Source organism: Podarcis melisellensis, assembly GCF_964234715.1.
Source record: "Podarcis melisellensis genome assembly, chromosome: 7".
Lineage (NCBI taxonomy): Eukaryota > Metazoa > Chordata > Lepidosauria > Squamata > Lacertidae > Podarcis > Podarcis melisellensis.
The window spans coordinates 61,216,105-61,241,664 of record NC_138539.1 but is presented as its reverse complement, the minus strand read 5'-3'; the positions used below and the strand labels follow the sequence as shown (position 1 = coordinate 61,241,664).

The window sequence follows — 25,560 nt, the reverse complement described above, 5'->3', positions numbered from 1 at the left end:
AGCTAATAAATCAAAGTTAATTTGCTGGGCGAGGTTCATACATAATATTAACCAATGGTTTATGTGCAAACCAGACCACTGACACCTTGCTGGATTACCAAGAATAGCATCAAATTTTTGTTGGCATCTGTCTGTCTTGAGAGACGACCATACAGCCGAGGGTGAAGTCAAACCAATGAAGAATTATATCACCTACTGTGGCTGCAGAGACTGGTAACTCATAACTGCTGCCTCCCCTGTGGTTTTTGCTGTGTTTGCAACACCAAAGTGACCTATCTGGGGTGGACCAAATGCAGTAATAACATTTCTATGTATGTTTATAGTAGGATAGGGAAATGTACTCAGTGTAATTCTCCTCCTTCATAACTTAATTTGTTACAACTTATACTCTGCCTTTCTACAAAAACTGCACTTAAGGTGGTTAATAACTTAACAACAACAATAAAATTACAGATATTGGCCTGATGCACCATTTTCTTTCACTCTGTCCTGTCTTTGGAACATTTTGGGATGGAAGATATAGATGTAAATGTCATTAATGGAAACCTTTGCTTGCTTTATGTGCACACAACTGTTTGTTTAGACTAATTGATAGGGCTATTCTGAAGGGCTCTGGGAAGCTTACACAAATATTTACAGTTTTACCCTGGGGGGGGGAGAACACTGAAGTAGTAAAATATTCCTCTGAAAAGGCTCCAAAATAGTCAGTGCCCTTTTTATTTCATGTACGGAATAGCTGGCAGATTCTTGATTTGGACTATTTAGCTTTGCCAGGTAGCCACTTTAATCATAGTGAATCTGATACTTTCCTCTTAGAAATATGCTTTTCCCCTAAGAAATTCCATAAGTGAGATTCATAGAATTAGGCCTTCTCTTTCCACTTGCTCTAGGTGGGCTCTCTGTGATGCACCTTCAACATGCAATTGTCCTCGGTCCTCCTTTCTGCCTAATTTTGGCAGGGTGGTTCTCCACCCTTCTCACCTGGAGATGCTATAGCAAGCCAAGGGCCTGTTGATTTTAAAATCATTTTTGTTTTTTTGTACTGATAAACACACATGGTAGCTAAAGCCCAGGAAGCAGGCATCACAAAGGAACTGACTATGCCTACCATGCTATTCTGTAAAGCATTTGTGAGATACTGTATATTTATAATTCTGATGGTGCCCAAACATATGTTTCCACTGAGACAAATGAAATCCAAATTACATGGGTTGCAACTTTTGTTAATAAAATGAACCACCTGCTTGTCTGTGCTTTTAGTTCCCACTTGATGATTTTGGCATGTTTAAGCCTGGATTTTCTCTGGCCTGCTTTTGTGTTCAGCCTACTATTGGCCTAAACTGGGCTGATAGACTCTAGCCCCATTCATTTGAATATAGGAGTTCCCGTTTTCATATGTGAAAGGTTGGAGACTGCTTGGTGTATGTTCTTGAATGCTAATAAAATTGAACTGAGAACCAGTTTTCAAGGTAACTTTAATGTGTGTTAGTAGGATTGTAAGATACGTCTGTGCTGTGCACTTGATTGTTATCAAGTAGGTTGCATAATATATATTCAGATTAGAAAGCAAAGTTGTCTTCTCTATAGGGAAAAGGGAAGCTGTATGGATGAATATCACATTTATATGGCATGTTAGTGTTTGAAAATGAACTCCACCTGAAAGGCCACCCAGTACCAACTGGGACTATTTTTTATGTAAAATTACGTATGAAATATTTCAAATCTAGTTTAGTGTGGTGGTTAGAGTCCAGGATTCAAACACACACACACACACACCCTCTCAGCTGTCATTTGAGACCATTCACAGTCTGTCTCTCAGCTTAATCTGTCTCACAGGGTGGTTGTGAGGATAAAATGGGGAGGGGGAGAATCATGTAAGCCACCTTGAGCTCCTGGAGGAAAGGTGGGCAAAACATGTAATAATACTGTGATCGTGGCCAACTGTAACACAGTTTCCCATGAAACTATACAGGTACTAATTAATTTTCTCCACCATCAAAAACATAATTAAGCCTTCAGATAGGCTATTTATGCAGTTCTTAAAAACAACATCCTTTTCTCCCTTAGGACAACATCTTCAAGAATTAAGGTACCAAAAGTTGATACTTAAGACCTAAGTGGTAGACAAGTTTTTGCTATTCATCTTCTCAGAAGAACCTTTGACATAAGGCAGAACTTAGAACCCTGAAAAATTAGAAGATCATGAGTTTACCAATCCATGTGGGGCCTGATGAACCTGCTATCAGTAGGACAGAGAAGGCTTTTGAATCCAGAAATCACGACAGCCTTCTTGCTAATTGAATACAAGCTCAACCAGACTCTTGAATCTTAAAGCACAGAGACATGAGACCATCTTAGTAACAGAGGTTGTATACTTAACAAAATCATTAATATGCCAGTACACGTGTAGGAATTTTTCCATCATAAATTGTGCAGATGCCTGCCTGACCTCTGTAGGTGCATTTTGATACCTTCTGCTCCGTGTAAAAAGTCACATTGCTTGTTTTTACTTTGCTGGTTTACACATTTTGCAGGTAGCTTACCTGGCTTTGGAGAGACTACAGTGTCACCAAGAAATTCATTCCTGTGGTTTCACAAATAGGATTTATTATATCATTAAAAATAAGTTAGCAAATGTAAGCAGAGGAAGGAACCCGCACAGATGTACATCCTGGTTGTGCATTCTTAAACACCAAAGAATCATTCCTATTGCTACTGTAATCAATGTTAGAACTCCTATGAGCTCAAGTGGAATCATGATTATAGCCTGGGAATCATCCAGATATCATTATTCTCAAACACTTGTCATTTAGGAGATAGATTGATACATTATCATGTGTGGACCCCCCCCCCTTGAAGTTTTGTGAGTAGTTTATATTATTGAAATAATATTAAAGTAAATTATCAATTAAAAACATTTGTTGCCACAGTTAATATCTTACTGAACTGAATATAGTAACAAATCCTATTCTGGGAAACAAATAAGAGTTGCTCTCAGTAATGAGAAGTAAAGCCATTATGTAATGCTACTTGTGTACTGTAAATGGATGTCTTAATCTAATGATTCAACTAGTGACCTTTGCTACCATGTCGTTTGCCCAATGGCTGCTTGTCCTCAGATTTTAAAAAACAATTAACACAGACACAGTGTCTTTCAGGGAGATGCTGCAGTTTCCATTTCTAAACCAATGAGAATGAGCAGTGATTTGTCTTTTTTTCTTTTTCGTTAACTTTTTCATTTTATTTTAACAGCAGACAGAAATTAAAAGATGAGAAACAAAACTAAGAAATAGGCACGTAGAGTGTGTAGTTGCATATGAAGTGCATGTAAAGATTATCAGTTTTATCAAATCATCAAGTCTGGTTCCGGATTTGCCAGGCTTGTGATGAGGGTTGTCTTGAAAACGATGATTCTGCTGTGTGTGTGTCATAAAGGAATAAAAAGTGTCTGGAGCGTCTAGTCCTTTTCAAAATCTCAGATTATGCATGGTTTCCTCCACTATAGATTTATTCCAGAGTACAGTAAGTGGTACCAAGCGTCCAGTGTAATATTTTGAGCTGTTTCCCCTTGAGTTGCAATTACTGTTCTGGTCACCAAGATCACATATAAGACCAGTTCTTTTGACAGCATAGTTACATTGGTATCATCGTCACTGGCCTGTGTCCAATGGTCTGCTTAGGTTGTTTTTGTTGCTTTAAATAACTTGTATATATGAGACTAGTTACTTGTTAAATGTTGCTGTTCAGCTTTCCCAGAAATTGTAGTTTCATCTGTCATTGTTTCAACAACAAAAATGTTACCAAAACATTCCACATTTCCGATTCAGAGTTCAGTCAAGTTTTCGAGTCCACTTTTCTCAAATTCTCTCTGAATGATTATGCTTATCGGCTGCAAATTAGCTCTTATGTGGGCAGTCCACATGTTTTCTGGTATAGAGTTCATTCAAGGTCACAAGCAGAAATACGGAACATAGGGGGGACACATTTTTCCTTGGCTTCTGTCCTTAACTATAACAAATGTTTGTCTAGCAGTACAAATTAGCATTTAGAGACTAATTGTTTTGCTCATTAGTCTGCTAGTTTGAAAGTGCAGTTCCCAATACATCTTTTACCTTTTCTTACCAATTGTCATCCTTACAATTTGGCATAGGCGATATGGGCACTGGAAGCTGGAGGTACTGTATGTGTTTTGCTCATTTACTGTTCCTATTTACTGCTAGTGTAATTTGTTCTATCTGCTGGAAACACAAGGACAGCTTTCACCAACCCATGCTGGCTAGGGCTGTTGGAGATTGTAGTCCAAAAGATGTGGAAGGTGCCAGGTTGCCAAAGGTCGTTCTCAAAAAACTTACAAACTCAAATTTTGAACACTAGCATCATGGTGTATGTTAGGTCTAGAGCTTACATGGATAAAAAGGAAGGTGCAATCCTCTAAATGGCTACTCAGAAGTAATTTCAACCAGTGCTCGAGGTTCAGCCAGAAAACTGATGTCAGCAAACTGGAAAGCTGTACTGATGTGCCTCTGTTGATTTTAAATTCTTTCAGCTGAGATAAATAAATTGAACTCACAAGCATAATATGGCAAATCACGAACAAGGCAGCAGACGGTCTGCGAGAAAGACAGATGACATACAACATAAAAACCTCAGAGCAAGTTGACAAAAGGATGCCGAGATAAAATGACACTTACAAAGGCTATACCAGCACAGCAGCATCATTATTAAGACTTGTGAAGTGAAATTATTGCTCTACTGTTGATATACTTATCCTAGAACACATACAGGTAAAGGGTACCAAAGTGTTGGACATTATTCAAAAGAACAGTAAAAGAGCTTTTCCCAGACCACACCCTGCATTGACCTTCCTTCACAAGCCAAGTGAAGTAACCCATAACCTGGCTAGAATGAACTCTGATAATGCTTGTTGATTATTTGAATGGAGGAGAGAGAGAGAGTGTGTTGTACATATATAAAAATTACACTTGTTGTTCTGCTTGCTGTTTATGCCTGCCCACCAGCATGTGGCCCCTGAAAGATTTCACAGAAGGGACAGTGACCCTCAGACTGAAATAATAATAATAATAATAATAATAATAATAATAATAATAATAATAATATTTATTTATTTATTTATTTATTTATTTATTTATTTATTTATTTATTTATACCCCGCCCATCTGGCTGGGTTTCTCCAGCCACTCTGGGCGGTTTCCAACAAAACACTAAAATACAATAAAAAGGTCCCCTACCCCTGATTGATCAATCAATCAATCAATCAATCAATCCTTAGTGCGTTCAAAGACCAGACAGCAAATTAACAGCAATAACAACAACAACAACTTATGCCACATCCGCATGAAGAAGCAGATGTAATTAAAATTCCCCTATAAACTTATTTACATTAAAAACAACACTCCTTCAGCTAAAATCTGTATCCCAGTGATTAAAATCAGTACTCATTCGCTGGCCATCACTGTCACCACAGCCTGTCTTGTCCTTGGAGCTATAAAACAGAATTTTGCAGCAGGCCTGATGATATCCTGATCTTTATTGGCAAGAAGGCATTTAGAATAAGTTTCCTCTGAGTGGCCAGGTAATTTCCTTAATAAGGGTAAAATTAGCTCTCTTCGGGTATCACAATACAATGGCTCCCCCGTACCCTAATTGTTTTTAAGTGACGACCACTTTGGAATGGGTTGTGCTCTCGACTGCCATCAGAAATCATTGGTGATGTATAAGGAGCTTTGAACAGATATGTAATGTTGTTGTGTCTGCCCTACACACCTGCAATGATATTGAAACACAGTGGACATCAGTATTTGAGGTATGGTTTCCTTTTGCTGGATTGGATTATCCCAAATTATAATCTTCTCTACAGGTAGTGTGTCTGTTTTCACAGTTCATAAAACTTTTTAATTGTTAAATCCAAATCTTCAACAGTCTTTTCCCCACTACCGCAATCTACCACAATCTAAAATAATAAAAATTATAAGTGTCAACATACTCTGGAAATGAGATTATAAACAGCATATACAGCAAAAGTGCCTGGTCTTGAATCAAATCCCAGCTCAGACAGGGATTTTGTGGATGACCTTGAACAAGTCTTCTTTGGTCTCTGTAAGGTGATATGAAAAGGATAGCAACCTGTCTCTGTGGTTGTCATGGGGATGAGTTGGAACAGGGACTGTAAGGCAACTAGAAAATCAAATAATAAGGAATAATAAAGTTTATTCAGAAGTGTTCGCTGAACTATTTAGAAACCCCATGGCTTGGATCAAAACAAAGCTTCTGTCACTTTATTGTAATAGGAAAGAGGGCACTTTAAAGCTAAACATTTTCGCAAGGAGTGCTGAAAAGTCACTGAGAAAGGGAGCCCTTTGGGGGCAAAAGCACTTGGAAAACATACACAACAAAAAATGGTAGCCAGCTATTTATTTATTTATTTATTTATTTTTAATTATTTATAGTGGAATGGACTCCCTTGGGAGGTTGTGGACTCTCCTTCATTGGAGGTTTTTAAGCAGAGGTTGGATGGGCATCTGTCATGGATGCTTTGGTTGAGATTCCTGCATTGCAGGGGGTTGAACTAGATGACCCTTGGAGTCCCTTCCAACTCTACAGTTCTATGATGCTGTTATTTCTAACCCACTTTTCATCATATCTGTTCTCTGCCATAATTGGAACCAGGAAAGAGATAGTTAATATTCAGTGAACACAGATGGGTCAGAATATTACTTTCTTATTAAATGAGGTTCTGGATCAAGCCAGAAAGTGCTTACAATGAGGACATGCTTACAACAATGCTGATACCATAACCTGAAGTGGGATGCTGTGCCAGTGTGAAGGTTTAGATCAGTATGTTAATATATTGAGGTCACTCTGGGCAATACCAGAACAAATGTGATTGAGTATACTAGCGTTTACTGACCTTTTCCAAGTAAATTTACAGGGACTTCTTTGAGGAGTTTCCCGCTGTTTCGTTCAGAAAAAGAGGCATTGATTTAAACCTTATGTTCATTTAGATTTTCAAAGATGTGCAGAAGAGAACTTTTAAAGTTTTTCTCCTTTTTCCCACTGTTTATATCTTACTTGCAATTTTGACATCTGGTAACATTTTCCTGTAGAATCCAGATGTAAGGAACTTTAACTTCTGACACCTCTTATTTTCAGGACTAAGACTTTGAAGATTTTACTCCAGTAGTTTAAGTATCAGTGATTGAAATCCCAAACTGCTTGAACCCTACATATATTTGTAACCACCTATTTTCCTTTGTCACATTCTGATCTTTTACATCCTCTGAAAGCACCGCATAATCCCACCCACATTATGTATTTCAATAGCATCAGTCTTTGTGATTATTCCTTAACGTGAAACCCCTGCCTCCTGGATTTTTATTACAGCCTGAGTATTTTCATGGATACATTATTAAGCCCTATTTCTTCAGACATACACTTATAGCCAGAAGCATAGCCACTAATGGGCTGCACTAATTGACATTAATATTAATGTAGTTTTAAATGGGCTGCATGGCCTAAGCTTTCGGAGTAGGATGGTTTTCCCTAAGAACATAAGAGCACTGCTAGATAAGATCAAAGGCTTATCTAGTCCAGCATTCTCTTCTCACAGGAAGCCCATAGGCAGGTTGTTTGCACAATAACCCTTTCCTCCTCACGTTTCACAGCCGCTGGAATTCAGATGCATACTGCTTCTGACACTGGAAGTAACATATAGTCATCATGACTAGTAGCCATTAATAGCTTTATCCACCATGAGCGCGTCTTAATTCCCTTTTAAAGCCATCCAAGTTGGTACATATCGCAACACCTTGTGGGAGGAAATCCCATAGTTTTACTATGTGTTGTGTGAAGAAGTACTACGTGAGATGAAAAAGCATACCCCTGTCTAGACATGTGAAGGCCTGGAAAATAATCCAGAATATTTGGGGTGGATAGATGGCAAACCAATTTTCCTGGTTTGTTTATGGGCCTTCACATTTATGTACTTACCTACTTTTTCCACAATACCCCCCACTTACCATTTTGTCTATGCTTTTGTCTCTCCAGGCTCCTTTGCCCGGGGGGTGGGGAGGAGATCAAGATAGAAATGTAATAAAAATAAATAATAATAATAATAATAAGCTAAAAAGCCCCAAGCCTTGTAAACTTTCCTCATTGGGTAGTTGTTCCAGTTCATCAATCATTTTGGTTGCCTTCCTTACAGCTCCAACGAACAGTGTTCGCATTGTATATGAGGATGGGTAAACTGTTCAATAATGTTAAAAAGAGGGTGGTGGGTTTTTTGGTGTTTATTCAACAAAGTGAAGGGAAGAAATTAAAACCATTTGTGATCAAAGTATGTTTTCCCCTCTTTTTCTGATTTACTTTTTGTTTTCATTAGACAAAATTGAAGAAGCACAAAAAGAACTTAATGAAACAGAAGACTCACAGAAAGGTAAAACACACCACTGTTTCTCTTCCTGCAGCCTTTCTCCAGCAATCCCATAATAATAATAATGATGATGATAAATAATGATATGCAAATAATACTAATAATGAAAGGCCACCATCAGCTCACATTGCAGATACAGTGGCCAGCCATTCGTGACCATTGGACATGTTGGCTGTGGCTGATGGGAATGTGAATCCAACAACACCTGGAGGGCACCATGTTGACTAGCCCAGTCCGACCTCCTGTTCCCCACAGTAGCCAACAGATGCCTCCCTTGTTCTTGTCCACCAGAAATTGTTCAGGAGCAGAAGGTCTAAGAAGATGGGGATTTCACTTAGCTATAATGACTAATAACTAACTGTGATAATTTTATCTTCCCTAAATTTTAAGCAGCTGTTGATGATGCAATCTTATTACCTTATCCTCAAAGTATTCTTGCTAAATGGACTGAAAGAACTTAGCTTAATAATTATTAAAGTTCTCTCCATATTTGCGTCATTTTGAACTTGCTTGGAATACTTTTAGCTGCTTGTAATATGTTGATGTTGTTACTACCATGTTCTGTACTGATTATTTTGTATTTCCATCATCGGCATCCAACAATCTTGAAACTTGGGCGTTGATTTGGAATTTAAATTTTGACCATTTTCATTCAAGTGTCCTAAAAACCTGTTACTGGTAAATGATCATCACAGGGAATTTTTTGCGGAGCTCTGAAAGGGAAGGAAGCTAAGGTCTCCAACCTGAGGTCACTGCGTAAGGTTATTAGCATTGAATTGTGTATATGTCTCTTTAAAAACACACATATACCCAAATAAACCCTTTTGAGGCAGCTGCCAGAAAGGGCTCAATCTACAGCTTCGGGGCTTTTAAATTTAAGAGACACATTCTCCCCTGATTCCAAACATCTTGTAAGGGCCAGCATATATTGAATATTTGGTTATATGTCCCAGAGCACAAAAAGTGAAATCAGCCCTTAGTTTATGGTCTTTTACATTGCAAATTATTACCAGGTTTAAACACAAAACCTGCTCTCTGTATCTGACACTGGATTGCCTGGCTCTCATTGACATGGGTTGCATAAGGAAGTTCAATGTGATTTGCCAGCAGTATATAAGCCTTCCCTCCAAATACATATAACTTACAGCATTTTGTTAGTACTGAATAAAAATCCATCGCCTGGAATAACTTATATTATTTTGCACTTTTAGTAGGGCACAACTTACATAAGCCTTAGCTACCTCTACATACAGCAATACCTTTATTTTAGTGCCACATTGGCAGTGATGGCCCAATAAAGATAACTAATACTTTAAAGGGTATCTAGGTAATCAAAGCCTTTATTTTATACATCACTGGGTTTCTCCAAGCATGAATATGTACTGTTGTCCATTTCTGCTAACCCAGATCATAGCTTAATTTTAAAAGCAAAATAAATTCTTGAAAGGTATTAAGTTTTCCCAATGTAACTAGGCTACAGTAAGCTGGTTGTTCCTTCTGTCTCAGTCAGGTTTCATTCTGGTACTGTGTCCAGTTCTGGGCACCACAGTTCAAGAAGGACACTGACAAACGAACGTGTCCAGAGGAGGGCAACCAAAATGGTCAAAGGCCTGGAAACGATACCTTATGAGGAACGGCTAAGGGAGCTGGGCATGTTTAGCCTGGAGAAGAGGAGGTTAAGGGGTGATATGATAGCCATGTTCAAATATATAAAAGGATGTCACATAGAGGAGGGAGAAAGTTTGTTTTCTGCTGCTCCAGAGAAGCGGACACGGAGCAATGGATCCAAACTACAAGAAAGAAGATTCCACCTAAACATTAGGAAGAACTTCCTGACAGTAAGAGCTGTTCAACAGTGGAATTTGCTGCCAAGGAGTGTGGTGGAGTCTCCTTCTTTGGAGGTCTTTAAGCAGAGGCTTGACAACCATATGTCAGGAGTGTTCTGATGGTGTTTCCTGCTTGGCAGGGGGTTGGACTCGATGGCCCTTGTGGTCTCTTCCAACTCTATGATTCTATGATTCATACCATTCTGTTTCTTGTTGGGTGAATCTGTATATTGCTGCCCCACTTCAGTCTGTCCTCATTCCTTTGACTACTCAACTTTACATGTTTTCTAGGCTGAAACATATTGTGCCTGAGGAAGAAGCATTGGGTTGTCCACAGTTGTATTCACTGTGGCCATGTCTTCCTGCAACTTGTTTGATATCCAGTTCCAGCTGCCTTTCCCCCATCTAAATTCAGTACCTTAGTCATTTGCATACCATTTGCATAGGATTCTAATTCAAGATCATTGCTCTTAAATTCTTGTCTGAATGGAGAAGTTAATTTCTGCTGATGATTCTTGAAGAAAACATAACATTTGTAAGTGCATATGCTTTAAATCTCTCACTGCTGAAATCTACTCAGTAAATCAGTAACGGGTGCCAGACCCAGCAGAGCTGGGATTGTTTTGACAATAAAGAAGAAAACACACTGAGTGTGCTTAATTTAGCACTTAATCTTTCAAAGCTATTCTGACAATTCTGTCTTAAATATGAAGAAAGAATACACAAATGCATTGATTTTTGCTGAGTACAATAACGTCTCAACAAAAGAAACACTTCCATTCAAATGTTTTCAAGTGACTCTTTTAAAGGTCTAGAGGCCAGAAGTGCGAATGACTTTTAGATATTTGCCTTCCCCACCTGACTCAAATGAAGACTTGGTTGCAGAATTATGTTTTGTATTCTCTTAGAAATGGAGAACATGTGGCCTTCCAAATATAGTTGAACACCAGCTCCCAGCAGTCACAGCCATCAAGGATGGTGGAGGTCCAGCAACACTGGAGAACCACTGGTTCCCCATCTCTGCCGTAGTATTTCTTGTTGACGAAGTATTCCATTTGAATAGAGCAGCTTAGAAACAGTCCCATGTGCTGAAGATGGGCCCATTAAGGCTGAATGATAACTGGTTTTCAACATCACAATATTTCACCAGTTAATCATTGTGATATATCAATATATCATGATGCCTGAAATAAGGATGGAACTGTGTAGAGGTGAACAGTTTTCAACATTATGATATATCACCAGCTGAACTTTGTGATATATAACAATGTCCAAAATAAGTATGGAGCTATGTAAAGGCATTAGCTGGTTTCACGGTTTTTCACACCCACACCCACACACTTCATGATTCACAATATATTGACAGGTCAAAAATTATGAAACCAATATCACAATATGGACTTCAAACCGTTTTTGGACAATCTTATCAATATATCACCAGCCCTAGGGCCTGTATAATAGATTTTGGAGGGGACCAAGGACCAGAGTGTCCAAACTGTGAACTAGTATCTATGTTACCCACTCAAGATAGATCCACTGAAATCAATAAAGTTAATTGTGAGCGGAAAGCATTGGTTTTAATGGAGTTACTCTTGAGCACACCCAGAGACAAGATGAGGAGGGAACATTGTTGGACCAAGATTCATCCTAATGAATTTCATTCATATTTAATGCAGTTAACTGAGCAAATGGTTTGTATAGTGGTAATGAAAACATGATGAAAATGGAATATAATTAATATGTACAAGAACTGAAATAAGTTTGGGAGGGGTCTCTGAAGCAAATTCTGTAAATTAAGAATGTACTTAAAACTAGTGTGGTTCAGTGAAATGCTGTATTAAATTCAAACTCGGCTCAGACTCACGAACTTTAGGTGCTCTCGAGCAAATTACTATCTTCTGCCTCAGTTCCTATATTGCTAAATGGAATGGCATTAAATAGGTGTGGGTAAAGATTGGGTAACATTTAATATGTTGAAAGTACTATGTAAATGATGCTGATAATATTTGCAGAATTACCATTTGACTTTTATTTCTTTGTGTTTGACAGAAATCTCCAAGGCTGTTACAAGAGGGAGCACGGACACAGTTAAAGGTGTGAAACGTAAAAAGATTGTAACTGAGAATCACCTGACGAAAATACCAAAATCGCCTTTGAGAACTCCAGCTCGGGCAAAGCCTAAAGAAAAAGTAGAAGAGCCTTCTTCATTGTCTAACATCCTTCCTGATACTTCAGAGCTCCTTAAAGAAGTGCACAGTTTGGCAACGCAGAATGGGAAACAAAACAAGCAAAATGAGGGGGTGCTTAGCAGTGAGGTAGCTATTAAAACGTCCAAATCTGAGACTTCGGTGCACCCCAAATTGTCTCTGTTACCTCAATCCTTGGACTTGAATAAATGGCCAGTAGAAGACCACAGTTCATCCCAGTTAAACTTACCAGTGAAGAAGGGTTCCACTAGCTCAAGTGCAGCCAAGGCTGACAATAATGAATGTATTACTTTTGTTGATTGTAGTCATTCATCCTCATGTACAAATACTGCATTCGATGTCTTACTGAAAGCTATGGAGCCTGAGCTGAACACCTTAGCACAAGAGTGCCCTTTCAGTGGGATGCAGATAGAAAAACTGAGACCAAATAAAACTGCAAGCGCCTCTTCTTGTCTCACATCCAATACACTGAGTGTCCAAAGTCATGCTGCTTTGGTGCAGCCAGAATTTGTAGCTGGATCTCAATTTCTTCCTTGCACTTCACAGACTGTGCATGTAGCAACATCAGGGAAGAGTGAACAAGCACAGATGCCCTCAGTTGATCACTCACAAGAGCAAGTTCTTGCTAAAGCTGGGCAACAAAACCAACAAATTGCTCCATGTCAGGGCTTCACTAATTCTCTGGTGCAACAGCCGAACCTGGAAAATCTCAAACTCCAGAATATATACAGCATAGCAGTAACCTCTTCAATAATGAGCCCCCAATCCTCTGTTACTCAGGCTTTTCCTCAAAACCAGCTAGTAGCAAAATCTCCGTTGTCAGTTCACCCCTCTAGCTCTACCACCCAGTTATCTATAGCTCCCTTGTACAACTCAGCCCAGATAGCTTCAGTTGTCAGCCATGGTGTAGAACAAATATGTAACCTTCTAAAAGTCCAGAAGCCTAAAAAACTAGGGAAATATGTCTGTGAGTATTGTAACAGGGCTTGTGCCAAGCCCAGTGTTCTCCTAAAGCACATCCGCTCCCACACAGGAGAACGACCATATCCTTGTGAGACTTGTGGATTTTCATTTAAGACCAAAAGCAATCTGTATAAGCACAAAAAGTCTCATGCTCATGCTATCAAACTTGGACTTGTCCTCCAGCCAGATTCTAGTGGGTTTCTCTCCCATGAATCTGACAAAGCACTTAGCATCCATTCAGATGTGGAAGAAAGTGGTGACAGTGATGATGAGGGCACAGCTGATGAAAGACAAGAAGACCAAGGATCATTAGAAATTGAACCTGTGCATGTAGTGAAAATACCTTCCAATTCTGACTCATTGCACAAAGGTAGTCCCATTTCTTTAAGAAATCCGGAATGTATGCTGGGTGACTCCTCATTTCAGGACTCATCTGTGCAACCAAGGACAGCTTTACCCAAGGTGATCGTTTGCCCTGTTAATGTATCTCCTTTGAGATCAGATAGCCCCAAAGTAGCAGATCCCACCTCTACACTTTCTAAAACACAACAACAAGGGGACTTGAAAGTAACAAATGTGAAACCAAATTTAACACATGTGCTGGTAAATGAATCAGATGCTAAGCAACATCAGAAAACTGAAACAAGCGTTTCCGAGGAACAGCTTGGGACCCCTGTAGGGACAGCAATACACGCGCAACTACAAAGACAGCAGGCGACAGATTGTTCTCAGGATCAGCAAGTAAAATGTCTCTTGAGCCCCAGAAGTTTAGGTAGCACTGATTCAGGCTACTTTTCACGTTCAGAAAGTGCAGATCAGACCATGAGTCCACCAGCTCCATTTATGAAAGGATTGCCTTCTTCCGAAAAAGACTCAAGTAAAAGTTGTGTGCCACGAATGAGCACCACTGTGGCATCTGTTGTGCAAACCATTTGTGCTGACAAGACCTTGCTTTCATCTGGCCAGATGAGACCACCTCTGGCCACAAAAATGCTTGAAGAACGCATTTCAAAGATAATATCTGATAATGAGGCTGTAGTGGATGACAAACAGTTGGATAGTGTGAAGCCACGGAGAACATCCCTTTCAAGAAGAGGTAGTATTGATTCTCCAAAATCCTACATTTTTAAAGACTCATTTCAGTTTGACCTAAAGCCTATGAGTAGAAGGACTAGCTCAAGCTCTGATATACCAAAGTCTCCTTTTACACCTACTGAGAAGTCAAAGCAGGTTTTTCTGCTGTCTGTACCAACTCTTGACTGTTTACCTATAACCAGAAGTAATTCTATGCCAACTACCAGTTATTCAGCTGTACCTACAAATGTAATACCTCCCCCTCACCCCCTACGTGGAAGTCAGTCTTTTGATGATAAAATTGGCTCCTTGTATGATGATGTCTTTGTGCCAGGACCTGCCACTCCACAGCTCCAAGGCGGACACCCTCGCACCCTTGTTCGGCAAGCAGCAATAGAAGATTCTTCGGTCAGTGAAGGGCACACTTTTGGACAAACACGATCTGTAGATGAAAGCTATGGATGCAACACATCAAGTGAATTTTTAATGTCAAGAAGCAAATCATTTGTACAAGGGTCAACTATGGATAAAAAAAAGTCACAGCAAGGCCGAGGGACAATGTTTGAGTGTGAGACTTGCAGAAACAGATACAGAAAACTGGAAAACTTCGAAAACCACAAAAAGTTCTATTGTTCAGAGTTACATGGACCAAAAACCAAGGCAGCTATACGAGATTCTGAGCACAAGACGGTCTTGAACAGTACACAACCCCAAATTCTTCACTATCGAGTTGCCACTTCAACCGGTGTCTGGGAGCAGACATCTCAGATAAGAAAAAGGAGGAAAATGAAAAGTGTGGGAGATGATGATGATGAACTGCAGACAAATGATACAAGTAGTAGTTTGTCAAAGAGCATGGCTGGGTCAGAGTGTCAAAACAAACTCGGAAATACAATCAGTGTCTCCAAACACACTGCCGCTGCTTTAGATTCACGTAGTATTTCCCTACAAAAACTGGCACAAGATGAGCTGGAGACTCATGGCGCAGAGCAGACTATGGGGCCAAAGATGACATTGCATGGGGAGAAGCAGGCTGTTCCAGTGGCACCAGAAAAAAAAGAACTGAAAAGACAAGGGGCCGGGATTTCAGTAATTCAGCACACAAACTCCTTAAGCAGACCTAGTTCATTTGAAAAATCAGATTCATTTGAAAGGGTATCGCCAGTTTCCCTTCAGGATGCTAACAAAGCTGTGAAGCTCCATTCCTTGAGTACCATTATGGCTCAAGAGGAGAAGCATTCTCTCCTGAGTGCCTCCCACCGTCCTCAAGTAGCAGAAGCCTCAAGAGTTCAGCTGCATGAACGTCAAGTCACTGCTAATGAAAAGAGTGCACCAATGCAACCACTAAGACTTGTTCGCCAGCATAACATCCAGGTTCCTGAAATACTGGTGACAGAGGAGCCTGATAGAGATCAGGAAAGCCAATGCAGTGATCAGGACAAGACGGAAAAATTTAACTGGCCGCAGCGTAGTGAAACCTTATCAAAGCTACCCACAGAAAAACTTCCACCAAAAAAGAAAAGAATTCGCTTGGCTGAAATGGAGCATTCTTCTGCTGAGTCGAGCTTTGAATCTACGCTTTCTAGAAGTCTCAGTCGGGAGAGTAGCTTGTCACGTGCATCTAGTTTCTCAACTTCTTTTGATAAAGATGATGTATCTAAGAATGAGAGTGCTTCCAAAGCAGAGCCTACAAATAAATCCTTGGAATTTCTTACAATTCCTACAAGTTCAAACACGCTTAGTGTGCCTGGTCCTCATTTCAGAGAAATGCGGCGTGCTGCTTCTGAACAAATTAACTGCACCCAGCCGTCCATGGAAGTTGCCGATTACAGAAGCAAGTCATTTGACTGTGGAAGTGCAGTTCCATCCAAGCCTGCCTCACTTCTAGAGATCTCTACTTCTAAACTGACATCTGGCAGTGGACATGTACCTTTGTTAGAAAGGAGAAGGGGCCCCCTTGTAAGACAAATATCTTTAAATATTGCTCCAGAAAAGAATCAGCCTGATATCATGTCAAGTACTTCTTTTCAAATAAGTCCTGCAGCAGATACTTCTTCAGTGTCCTTGCAGAGGTTGCAGGGATCTGGGAAACCCGAGGAATTGTCTTCAAGTTCTCAGCACCCCCAGACTTACATCAAGCCTTTGCGTGAATCACAGTCAGTGAAGAGCAACAACTCTCTTAACCCGCCTTCTAGTGAACGGTCTTTAGGCTCTAGTTTACATCATCCTGGTCAGCAAGCTTCACTCAGTCAGTATTCCCAATCAGCTTTCAAGGGATCAGCACTTGGAACTCAGAAAAGCATGAGCATGGTTGCTGGTCAGCATAGTATGCAAGAAGACTGTTTTGCTCCCAAATATCAGCTTCAAGTTAAAGCATTGCACGTAGGAAAGCAATATCCTTTAGGTCTTCCAGGTGCAGCTGGCACAGAGCAGACTGGGTCTTCATTAGAAATACATACCAAACTGAACGACAAAGTGTCCAAGCAATATGTGGCACCACCCTTGCAACGAACTGCTCCCGATAATTGCAGTGGTGGAATGTATCATGTTGCGCCCTTCATCCCTGTGCGCATTCACAGTAATATTCCATCATATGGTTTGGCTGCTGTTGCACCCCTTCCTCAAATTTTGGTGACACGGGATCAGGTAAACCAGTCTCTCTGTAAAATAAACACTGCATCAGTGCCAACAGTCAAAGATCAAACTCAGCTGCCAAAATCCCACAAAGATCATCTGAGGTGTTTGCCAAGTTCGCAGCCAGCATCTGTGTTTGAAAATCTGATTTGTGAGACGGAAAGCAAAAATTCAGCTTCCCTGGGGTCCTCAAATATGATTCAGAAAGTGCCAGTTGGTGGACTTTTCCCTCAGCAGGAAGCCACAGCCTCAAGTAAGCGCATGCTCTCGCCAGCCAATAGTTTAGACATTGCCATGGAAAAACACCAGAAGCGTGTTAAAGATGAAAGTGGAGCTGCTTGCACTACAGGTGCTATGTCACTGCATCCTTTGACCGTAAAGGCTAGCGAATCTAACAAGCAAAAAAAGCCACTCTTAGTGCGGCAGATCTGCACAGTTGAGCCCCTAGAAGGTTTCTCATTAGATCAAGATGATAAAAGCACTGGAGCTGGTAATGCGCCAGATCTGCTGCCTGGTTCAGCTGAATCTGCTCGGTGTGGGGCTTCTTCACTCATAAAGGAGCCTTTAGAATATGATAACCCATTGATCTCTGAAACTGGAAGGTTTGCAGTCAGAAAGTCAGCTGAATCTACTTCACTGAATATTCAGACTTCCTTTCTAAAGGTTCCAGATAACAGTCAAGAGAGGATGTCCCCAGAAGTGAATGATGATAAGCAGTCCAGTGTTTTGAGCCAAGCAAAATCTGGAGCCGCTTTGTCTGTCGTGAATGCGGATGATATACAGCGATTATCTTTTCCAAGCCTAAAGACTACAACAAACTTTACATGGTGTTACTTGTTAAAAAGGAAGCCTGTGCACCTGTTGCAAAATGACCAAAAGACTTCAGTTTATTCTTCTTGGTCTGTCAGTCCTGACAATCCCAATCCACTTGGTTTGCCGACAAAACTTGCTCTTTCCCTTCTGAATTCAAAACAGAAAGCTGGAAAACCATCTTATACTCTAGCAATAAGTACCAACTTCAGATCCGACATACTGGTCTACTCAAGCAAGTGGAAGAACAACTTACTTAAGGTACTATGCATAAAACATTTATTTTAAGAGGGGGGGAATTCAAGTGTTTATACTAAAGTATTTATATAAGCTCTTTAAAATGAGGATAACTTATTTGCATTTGGGAGGAAAACTCGTTGAACTCTGTTGGTGCATTGTTAATACTGCTTTATTGCATCACTATATAAATGTTGAGCTATCTTTACCTAGCTAAAATTTTAGAGGTTTATCACATCTCATGAAAGCCATATCCTAATTTTAAAAATTGTGCAGAAAGCCAGGTGCTTCTGCAAAGAGCTTTTGGATATTGTTTGGACACTTGAAATTCCCAAAAGAGCTAATATTATTCTTTAAAATTTCTCTATTGAATTTCATGGAATGTAATGTTAAGGTGTCTCATACTTCTTCACAGCTCATTTCCCCACAGGGCAAGGCCTACACACAGTGACACATAACTGAGATCCTTTAGGAATAGCAGTGTTCTGTCATGTCAGAACTGCAGAGGAGTTTTCTGTATGAACACTTCATTGGGGTCAAGAGGTTTAGCTACATGAACCTCAGAGAAGAGGAAAGTTTTAGTTGCACTAAAATGCAATAGGCGTTTTGTGCATATAGCTAAAACAAGATTGACTTTCTGCTTTGAGTCTGTGCAACAAAAAGCATGCATGGGCTGCTTTTCTTTAAAATATTTTATTATTGGGGCTTAATGAAGGTTACATTTTATTATAGTACTGTACTGCATTGGCTTGAAGAAAAATTGTATAAAGAGAGAAGATTTTAGGGGGAGTATTATTGAATAGAATTTATTTTAGAGAGAAATGTGGGCATTAATTTTGAAGCTGGTAGAATAGATGAATGGAAATCCCTGCCTGATCCTAAAAAAAAACCCCAAAGTTGGATTTTTAGGTTTTGAAAACTAGTGGGACAGTGAAATCCCTTTCTGCATTCATTCACTTGCACTCACAGAAGGAATTCCTGGATCCAATGATCCCCATCCATCCTTTTATATTTACTTCATCCCAATATCTAATATTCCAATAACTGTATTTACATCATGTAATCTGTCACTTGTGGAACTTCCATTGAATAAGCCTCTCTTCTGCGCTTATGTTTATTATTTTCTGACCCAGTCTAATACTTCACCTGCAGATCTTACAACATGAGGAGTAGCATCTAAAACTATGTATTTCCTTGTAGTAGGATGTTCCATTTAGGGATTTTGAAGGAATGACCAGACCTCACACAAGGTCCAGAAGCCTAGATAGAAATGCTCTACAAATGCAATAGGAAATTCACATTGTACACTTGGAGTATTTCTTGACTTTGGAAAAGACTAGGGCAGGCCCTGCGTATACAAAGCTCTAGATGTTCACCAGAGTACAAGAGCCGGTGAATCTTAGCAGTAAAACACAGTTATTGATAATGGGCATCATTAGTTCATTTCCTAGTGCAAGTCTGAAAATGGAAGAAGAGAATTTAAGCTTTCCTTCAAATAAATCTATAAAAAATGCTGTTTTGAAGCTTCTCTAAATGGAGAAAAACCTTCTTTCAGAAACTACCTGTAATTTTTCTGCCAGAGCCATATGCTGTATCTTTGAATGTGGGCCTTTGTTGTATTTCACTATCAGATAAACATATTTTTTACAAGTTTGGTTGGAACATGCCAAATTTCTCACTAGCTATGTTTTCCAGATAGCTGGGATGACAAAGTTTCACTGGTACTGCTAATATCAAGCAGCTGAAACTAGAAGCTATCAGTTAATATTAACATGTGAGCTTCGAAATAAAGAGATGCGAAAAAATAATTGTAAGATTCTTTTTCTTCCATTTTCAAAGCTTCATATTTGTAAGATATTTTCAACATCCCTAAATGGTAGAAGCTTGTCTGACTAAAAGCAGATGTCTTTAAGATTCTAAAGAGAGATTTTCAAGTACACATCCAACATAAATTTCCCCTACCTCAGAAAAAAAAGTGTGGTAGTCTGATGCGTATGAACAGCAGCGAAGCTTTCCAGATCTCACTTCTGACTATGCACATTTAAAGACTGTGCATCTGTTGTCATTGCAACTATTTAAGGGTTTTTCAGAATGCAAACAGGGAAATGTTTAGCATTGTAACCAGTTATAAAATATAGCTATGGACCATGAATGCAGAAGAGAATTTTGGGGTGGGCAAAATCTTAATTTTGTATACAGAGCTTGTTCAGACATAATCTTTGAGATCAGGAGTGGCTCACACATATCATCTCCTGAATGAAGTAGCCTTTTCTCATGCAGTTTTGGATATGTTGGAGCCAATGTTAGCTGAAGCGAAGATTAATTAAATTCCTCACTTAACGTAACTTGCTTCAATCCTTGTTAAGCAAAAAAAACCTGGCTTCATTTGTTCAGTTAATTTTTGTCCCATTCATAGTATTTAAGAGATGAGGAAGGAATATAACCACCTCTGTATTGGCCTGAAAAGTTATCAGCTATTGATGCTCAAGACAAATTTATTTGAGATGTGGAATAGTTGACCAAAATAGTCAACGTAAAACACTTGCAGCCTGGTCAAGTAACCCCTAAAAATATTTGCCCTGATTACTTGAATCTTAACAAGGTGCTGTAAAAATGAACATTACTGGTGCTTTACATGAACAGTTCGTTTTTTGTGATGTTTCATTTTCTGAAACCATGTGTAAGTCTCAGTAGTGTTGTTAAAGCTTATATATTGCTGCATGAAATTTCCTGTATTGGTTGGTATAATCCAACAGTGGAGAACCTCAGGCCCATGGGGATCCTAATTTAATCCACAAGACCATTTCCCCCAAACCTGATGTCATATGTGACATCAGCTATGCAGCAGCAAAAAGAGCATGTTCCTAGTTGATGTTCACAGCTAGCCCCATCAGTATAAGTCATACCATTGAAATATACAACGTGTACAGTATGGTTGGCACTTAATGTCTAATTCGCTGCAAGGCATCAAAAGTTTGTGTTCTACATTGACTTGAGGTTTATGCTTCCTGTGATCTTTCCGCTATCTGTTCAGAAGATGGAAATCCATGATAACCTATTCTGCTGAATCCAACAAACCAGGATTTCTTGTCTACGTTGTCACTAGATGTCTCATAAACAGTTTTGTGATGCTGGATGCATAGCAAGTCCATGGGGAGATAGCCAGTGTTATTGATATTCAGACTAGACCCATTGAAATAAATGGATTCAAATTACTTGTCTATTAATTTCAACAGGTTTGTTGAATGACAAATAATTGGCCATTTTACAGTCATGGAGGGATTATAAGGATTAGTTTTCAGTTGATAAATGCTTGTCAGTGTAGAGTTTGTCCAGTACAAAGAGAAATGGGGGGAGGCGTCAATCAAGGAGAATGCTATGTGGTTGCCACCTAGTGGCCACAAGGCAAAAATGGAACCTATTTAAGTCATCCAAGATCCTTATCCTTATCCATTATATTAACCATCAAGAACTTCATATGGCAAAGCATCACAAGACAAAGGAGGTTGTTTGTGGGCATTATAAGGAATAAGGAGCATGGAGGACTTAAACAGGTTCCAGTTCTTCTCAAGAAACACTTTTAGCCCACCAAATTCCTACTGGATCAGAACACTCCATTAGTTTGCATCAAGGTCACTGGCCTTAGCAGGGGGAGAAAACTATTCACAACTAGAATGTAAAGAGTTAGCAGTGTTTTCTGCTGAAAAGAAATCCCATTCGTATCTAGATCGCAGGTGTTTTGTCATACAATCATAAACCTCTTCAGGGTCTGCAGGGAGAGAACAAGCCAGTGCTGTCTGCTAGAATCCCGAAATGGGCTTGACGTTGTCTGCATAGGACTACAAATTTGAATATAAGCCAGGTCAAGCCCTGGGTAATGCTGATCCCCTTAGCAGATTTCCACTGCCAGATAGATCAAAGCCAGTACCTCAGCCTACTGAAACTATTTTTCTTGTTGAACTGCTATCCACATGCCTGATCGATCCAGCAAAGATTAAACGGGTGACTGGCCAAGATTCTCTGTTATTTAGAGGGTGAAGATAATTAATGGATGGATTACCGGGGGGGGGGGGGAGAGCACATATTAACACCCTAACTATCAGTGTAGGGAGTCATTGGCTATCCAGGATGGATGAATATTATTGGGCTCGCAGGTAGTTGTACTACCAGTACTACGCAATTTCTGCTGTGCTGAATTTGTTGTGTAAGTCCATCCTGGCATTGTATGAAGAGATTAGCATGTAGTTTATGTGTGGTGGCCAGAAATAGACTAGCAGATTGAGACAGGAGTACAGTGGTGTGGTGCTTGTCAATCTATCCGTCATGCTCCTTCAAAAGCACCCTCACACCCAAGGGAATGATAATAATGACCTTGGGCAAGACTTCACATTGATTATGCCAGTCCACAGCCCCTGCATCAGATCGTACAACTGTTTCAGGTGTGTCTCTGAGACACACTCGGAGATAGAAAATCTGGATGAGCCAGAAACACTCACAGTTACACTATGCCATTCAGACAGAATCCCCAAGCCCAGGGAGAGGTTGCATTTATAAAAATAAGGGAATTTGTGGGTTTAGACAAATGTCTCGTATTTAGGAAATAATTATTTTTTTGTTCTGTTTTTCCCACTGCCTTCTGTATTCTTACTGCCAATATATAGATTACGGTATATGTTGACAGTATAAACAAAAGGGGAAGGAGTGTAAGATACTTTTATGTGGTTGCTACCTAGTAGCCCCAATTCAAATGTGTTTGAGGAGGGTTGGAACTGAGCATGTTCGGGGGGGTGTCCTTGGGAGGGGTTCCAAGATAGATGCTAGACTGAAAACTCTAGAGCTGTAAAACAGACTGAAAGATGCAGAACAAACTGTTTATTATTATTATTATTTGTATAGCCTAAATGCAGTATATTAAACATATTTTACTTTCTTATACAACTGGTATGCTAATTTTCTCTGGCAGTAGATATAAGCTTGAAAAACTGCATTGGGGAATTTCTCCCCCCCCCCCCGTAACTCCTAAATCATGTACAGACAGCTACTTCTGGGCAAAAACATAAACACATGTTCTTTCAAGTATATAACCATATAAACATTTTTGTAATTACTTTCTCTTCCTGTTCTCCCTCTATTGAGCATATTGAATTGGGTGTAGCAATTGTCACAAAAATAAAATTTAGTTGTATTGTCAACACATAAACAACTGTGCCTGAAAATGGTAATCTTCAACTCCTGTTTTGCCAGATACTCACTAGCAATACTAGTTCAGTAGATACCTTAATCTGCTTATAATAAGAAACGTAACAATTTACATTTTTTTCAGCGGGCATTAGTTAAACAAAAGGCAGCAAGGGAATTCAGCAATAAAGAAAACTCTGAAATAAGCACTGATCAAGATAATGATAATTCCTTAGCCAAAAGTGAGCCAAGAAGAGTGAAAATATTTGATGGAGGGTAAGTATCCCCCTTAAAAGTAATGCAATATTTTATTAATATTTTGTATGGAAGTCATTATCTCCTGGTAGCTCAGTAGAAAAAGGTGTTATTGTGAACCTGATTAGATCGTGATCCAGATTCTAGTCAAAATGGTTTGGTATGTTCGAAATTACTTGCTCCACAGTATCCCCTGCCTCCCATCCCTGGCCTTGGTTCAGCACTTGTGATGTCAAATCTCCCATCCACATAGCTATTTTTCTCTCCTGGTGTTTTAACACTTAATTCTTCAAACTGAATTTTTAGTGAGCTTGGAGTCAAATATCCCAAATGGAAACCAAAACACCAAGAGCTTTAGCTCTGAACAACTAATTTCCTACAAATATTTAACCAGGTGAAACCAGATCATGACTACTTGCGTTGTAGGCCATAGGTGATTTAGAACAAAACAGTAAGTTGCCATCTGTAGTCTGAGCCTTGGTTGCCCTGATTTATGAGCTCGTTTGAGACAGAGACAGAGGGTGTGTCGTCCTGTTGGTTCTCCTTGACCTCTCAGTGGCTTTTGATGATATTGACAATGGTGTTGTTCTGCACTGACTTGGGAGTGGTGGTTGGAGGAGCATGCAGCTCCCACCATCAGAACACTCAATATCTGCACATTCCATTAACTGAACATAAAGAATTGTGCCCAAACATCGCTACATGCATGGCTGATCCAGATATCCAAACAACCAGAGTTTGCCCCCTTCCTTACTTGTTTGTACTGGTCAATGGCAACTATTTTCTGTTGGTTTCTGCTTTCTTCTCTGTGCAGCGAAGGGCTTGTCACAAGACAATGTTTACATTCCACAGAGTCTGTACTGTTGGAGGTTTTCCCACGGGAATGGGAGACTGGATGTGACGTACACTGGTTTCCTGTTTTTCACTGTTCTTTGCAGTTTCAGTTTGTGATTCTCTCCGTGCTTTTTGAGGAGAGATGACGCTTTCTCTGCTCCGGCAGAGGGAAGATGTTTTTCTGTAACTTACCAGCTTTGAACTGTAAATAAAGTAGTATAGAGCATGTTGGCTCATACTTCTCATCATTCCGCTGTGCACTGGACACTGCTTATCTCCAACATTTGGTTATGGGCCCAGAAAAATGCAGTGTTTTGAGGTTGGACTTCAGACGTCGGGCTCCTGGCAAAGGAACAAAGGAGCACAGAAACGAAGTGCCGGCAAAGCATCGGAACAGCGGCAGAGGCAAGGATCGCACAGTATCTGCTCTGCGCGTCAAAATGATTGATGAAGGTATGTGCTACTGCTCCGGGCAGCCTGCCAGCTTCTAATTAATGGCTTTAAGGCTGGACTTTGAACTTTTAAAGCCATTTTTCCACGGCACAAGCGTAGTGGCTTGGATGGCTGGGAAAGTGAAAGTAACTTTTAGAAATGCTGCAGTTTCAAAGCAGCTGCAGACATGACGCAGCAAGAATTAGGGCAGTAGAGAAAGCACTTGGGGACTTTCGCTATTGAACTTGCCTTTGGGAATGCAGTTTGAAGCAGCTGCAGATAAGCAAAGATGCTCAGGCTCACAAGCAGAGGCTGTTTTGATTTGCCTTTGGATTGAAGCAGCTGTACACAGACGCAGCATGTATAAAGCAGTCTGATTTAAAGCAACAGTGATGATGCAGGAGGCAATTGCCAAAGTCATGATGGCTAGCTGCAGAAGGCTGGATGAAGCAAGTGGGGAATTTGATACCACTGATCAGCCAAATGCTCAACTCACAGTAGCTTGTGATACTGCCATGATTCAGAATGAAGCAGATCGGCGGGGTGCTGGCTGCATGGGAAATGGGGAGGCTTCACAGATCTCATCCCATAGTGCAGTGGAACCACCAGATGGCGCCAAAGCTTTGAAGGCAGTGAAATGCTACTCGTGTGGACGTCTAGG

The 25,560-nt window shown here is 40.0% G+C and overlaps 1 protein-coding gene across 6 annotated transcripts in view; it reads left to right on the top strand.

The window, feature by feature from the left end:
- Positions 1-25,560, top strand: part of HIVEP1 (HIVEP zinc finger 1) — an 88,267-nt gene that overhangs the window by 43,312 nt on the left and 19,395 nt on the right. For all 6 annotated transcript variants that reach the window (XM_081918142.1, XM_081918145.1, XM_081918143.1 and 3 more), the window contains 3 exons: positions 8,399-8,452; positions 12,325-18,224; positions 23,524-23,654. In XM_081918142.1, coding sequence (XP_081774268.1) covers positions 8,399-8,452; positions 12,325-18,224; positions 23,524-23,654 — 6,085 coding nt within the window. The remainder of the gene's footprint in view (positions 1-8,398; positions 8,453-12,324; positions 18,225-23,523; positions 23,655-25,560) is intronic.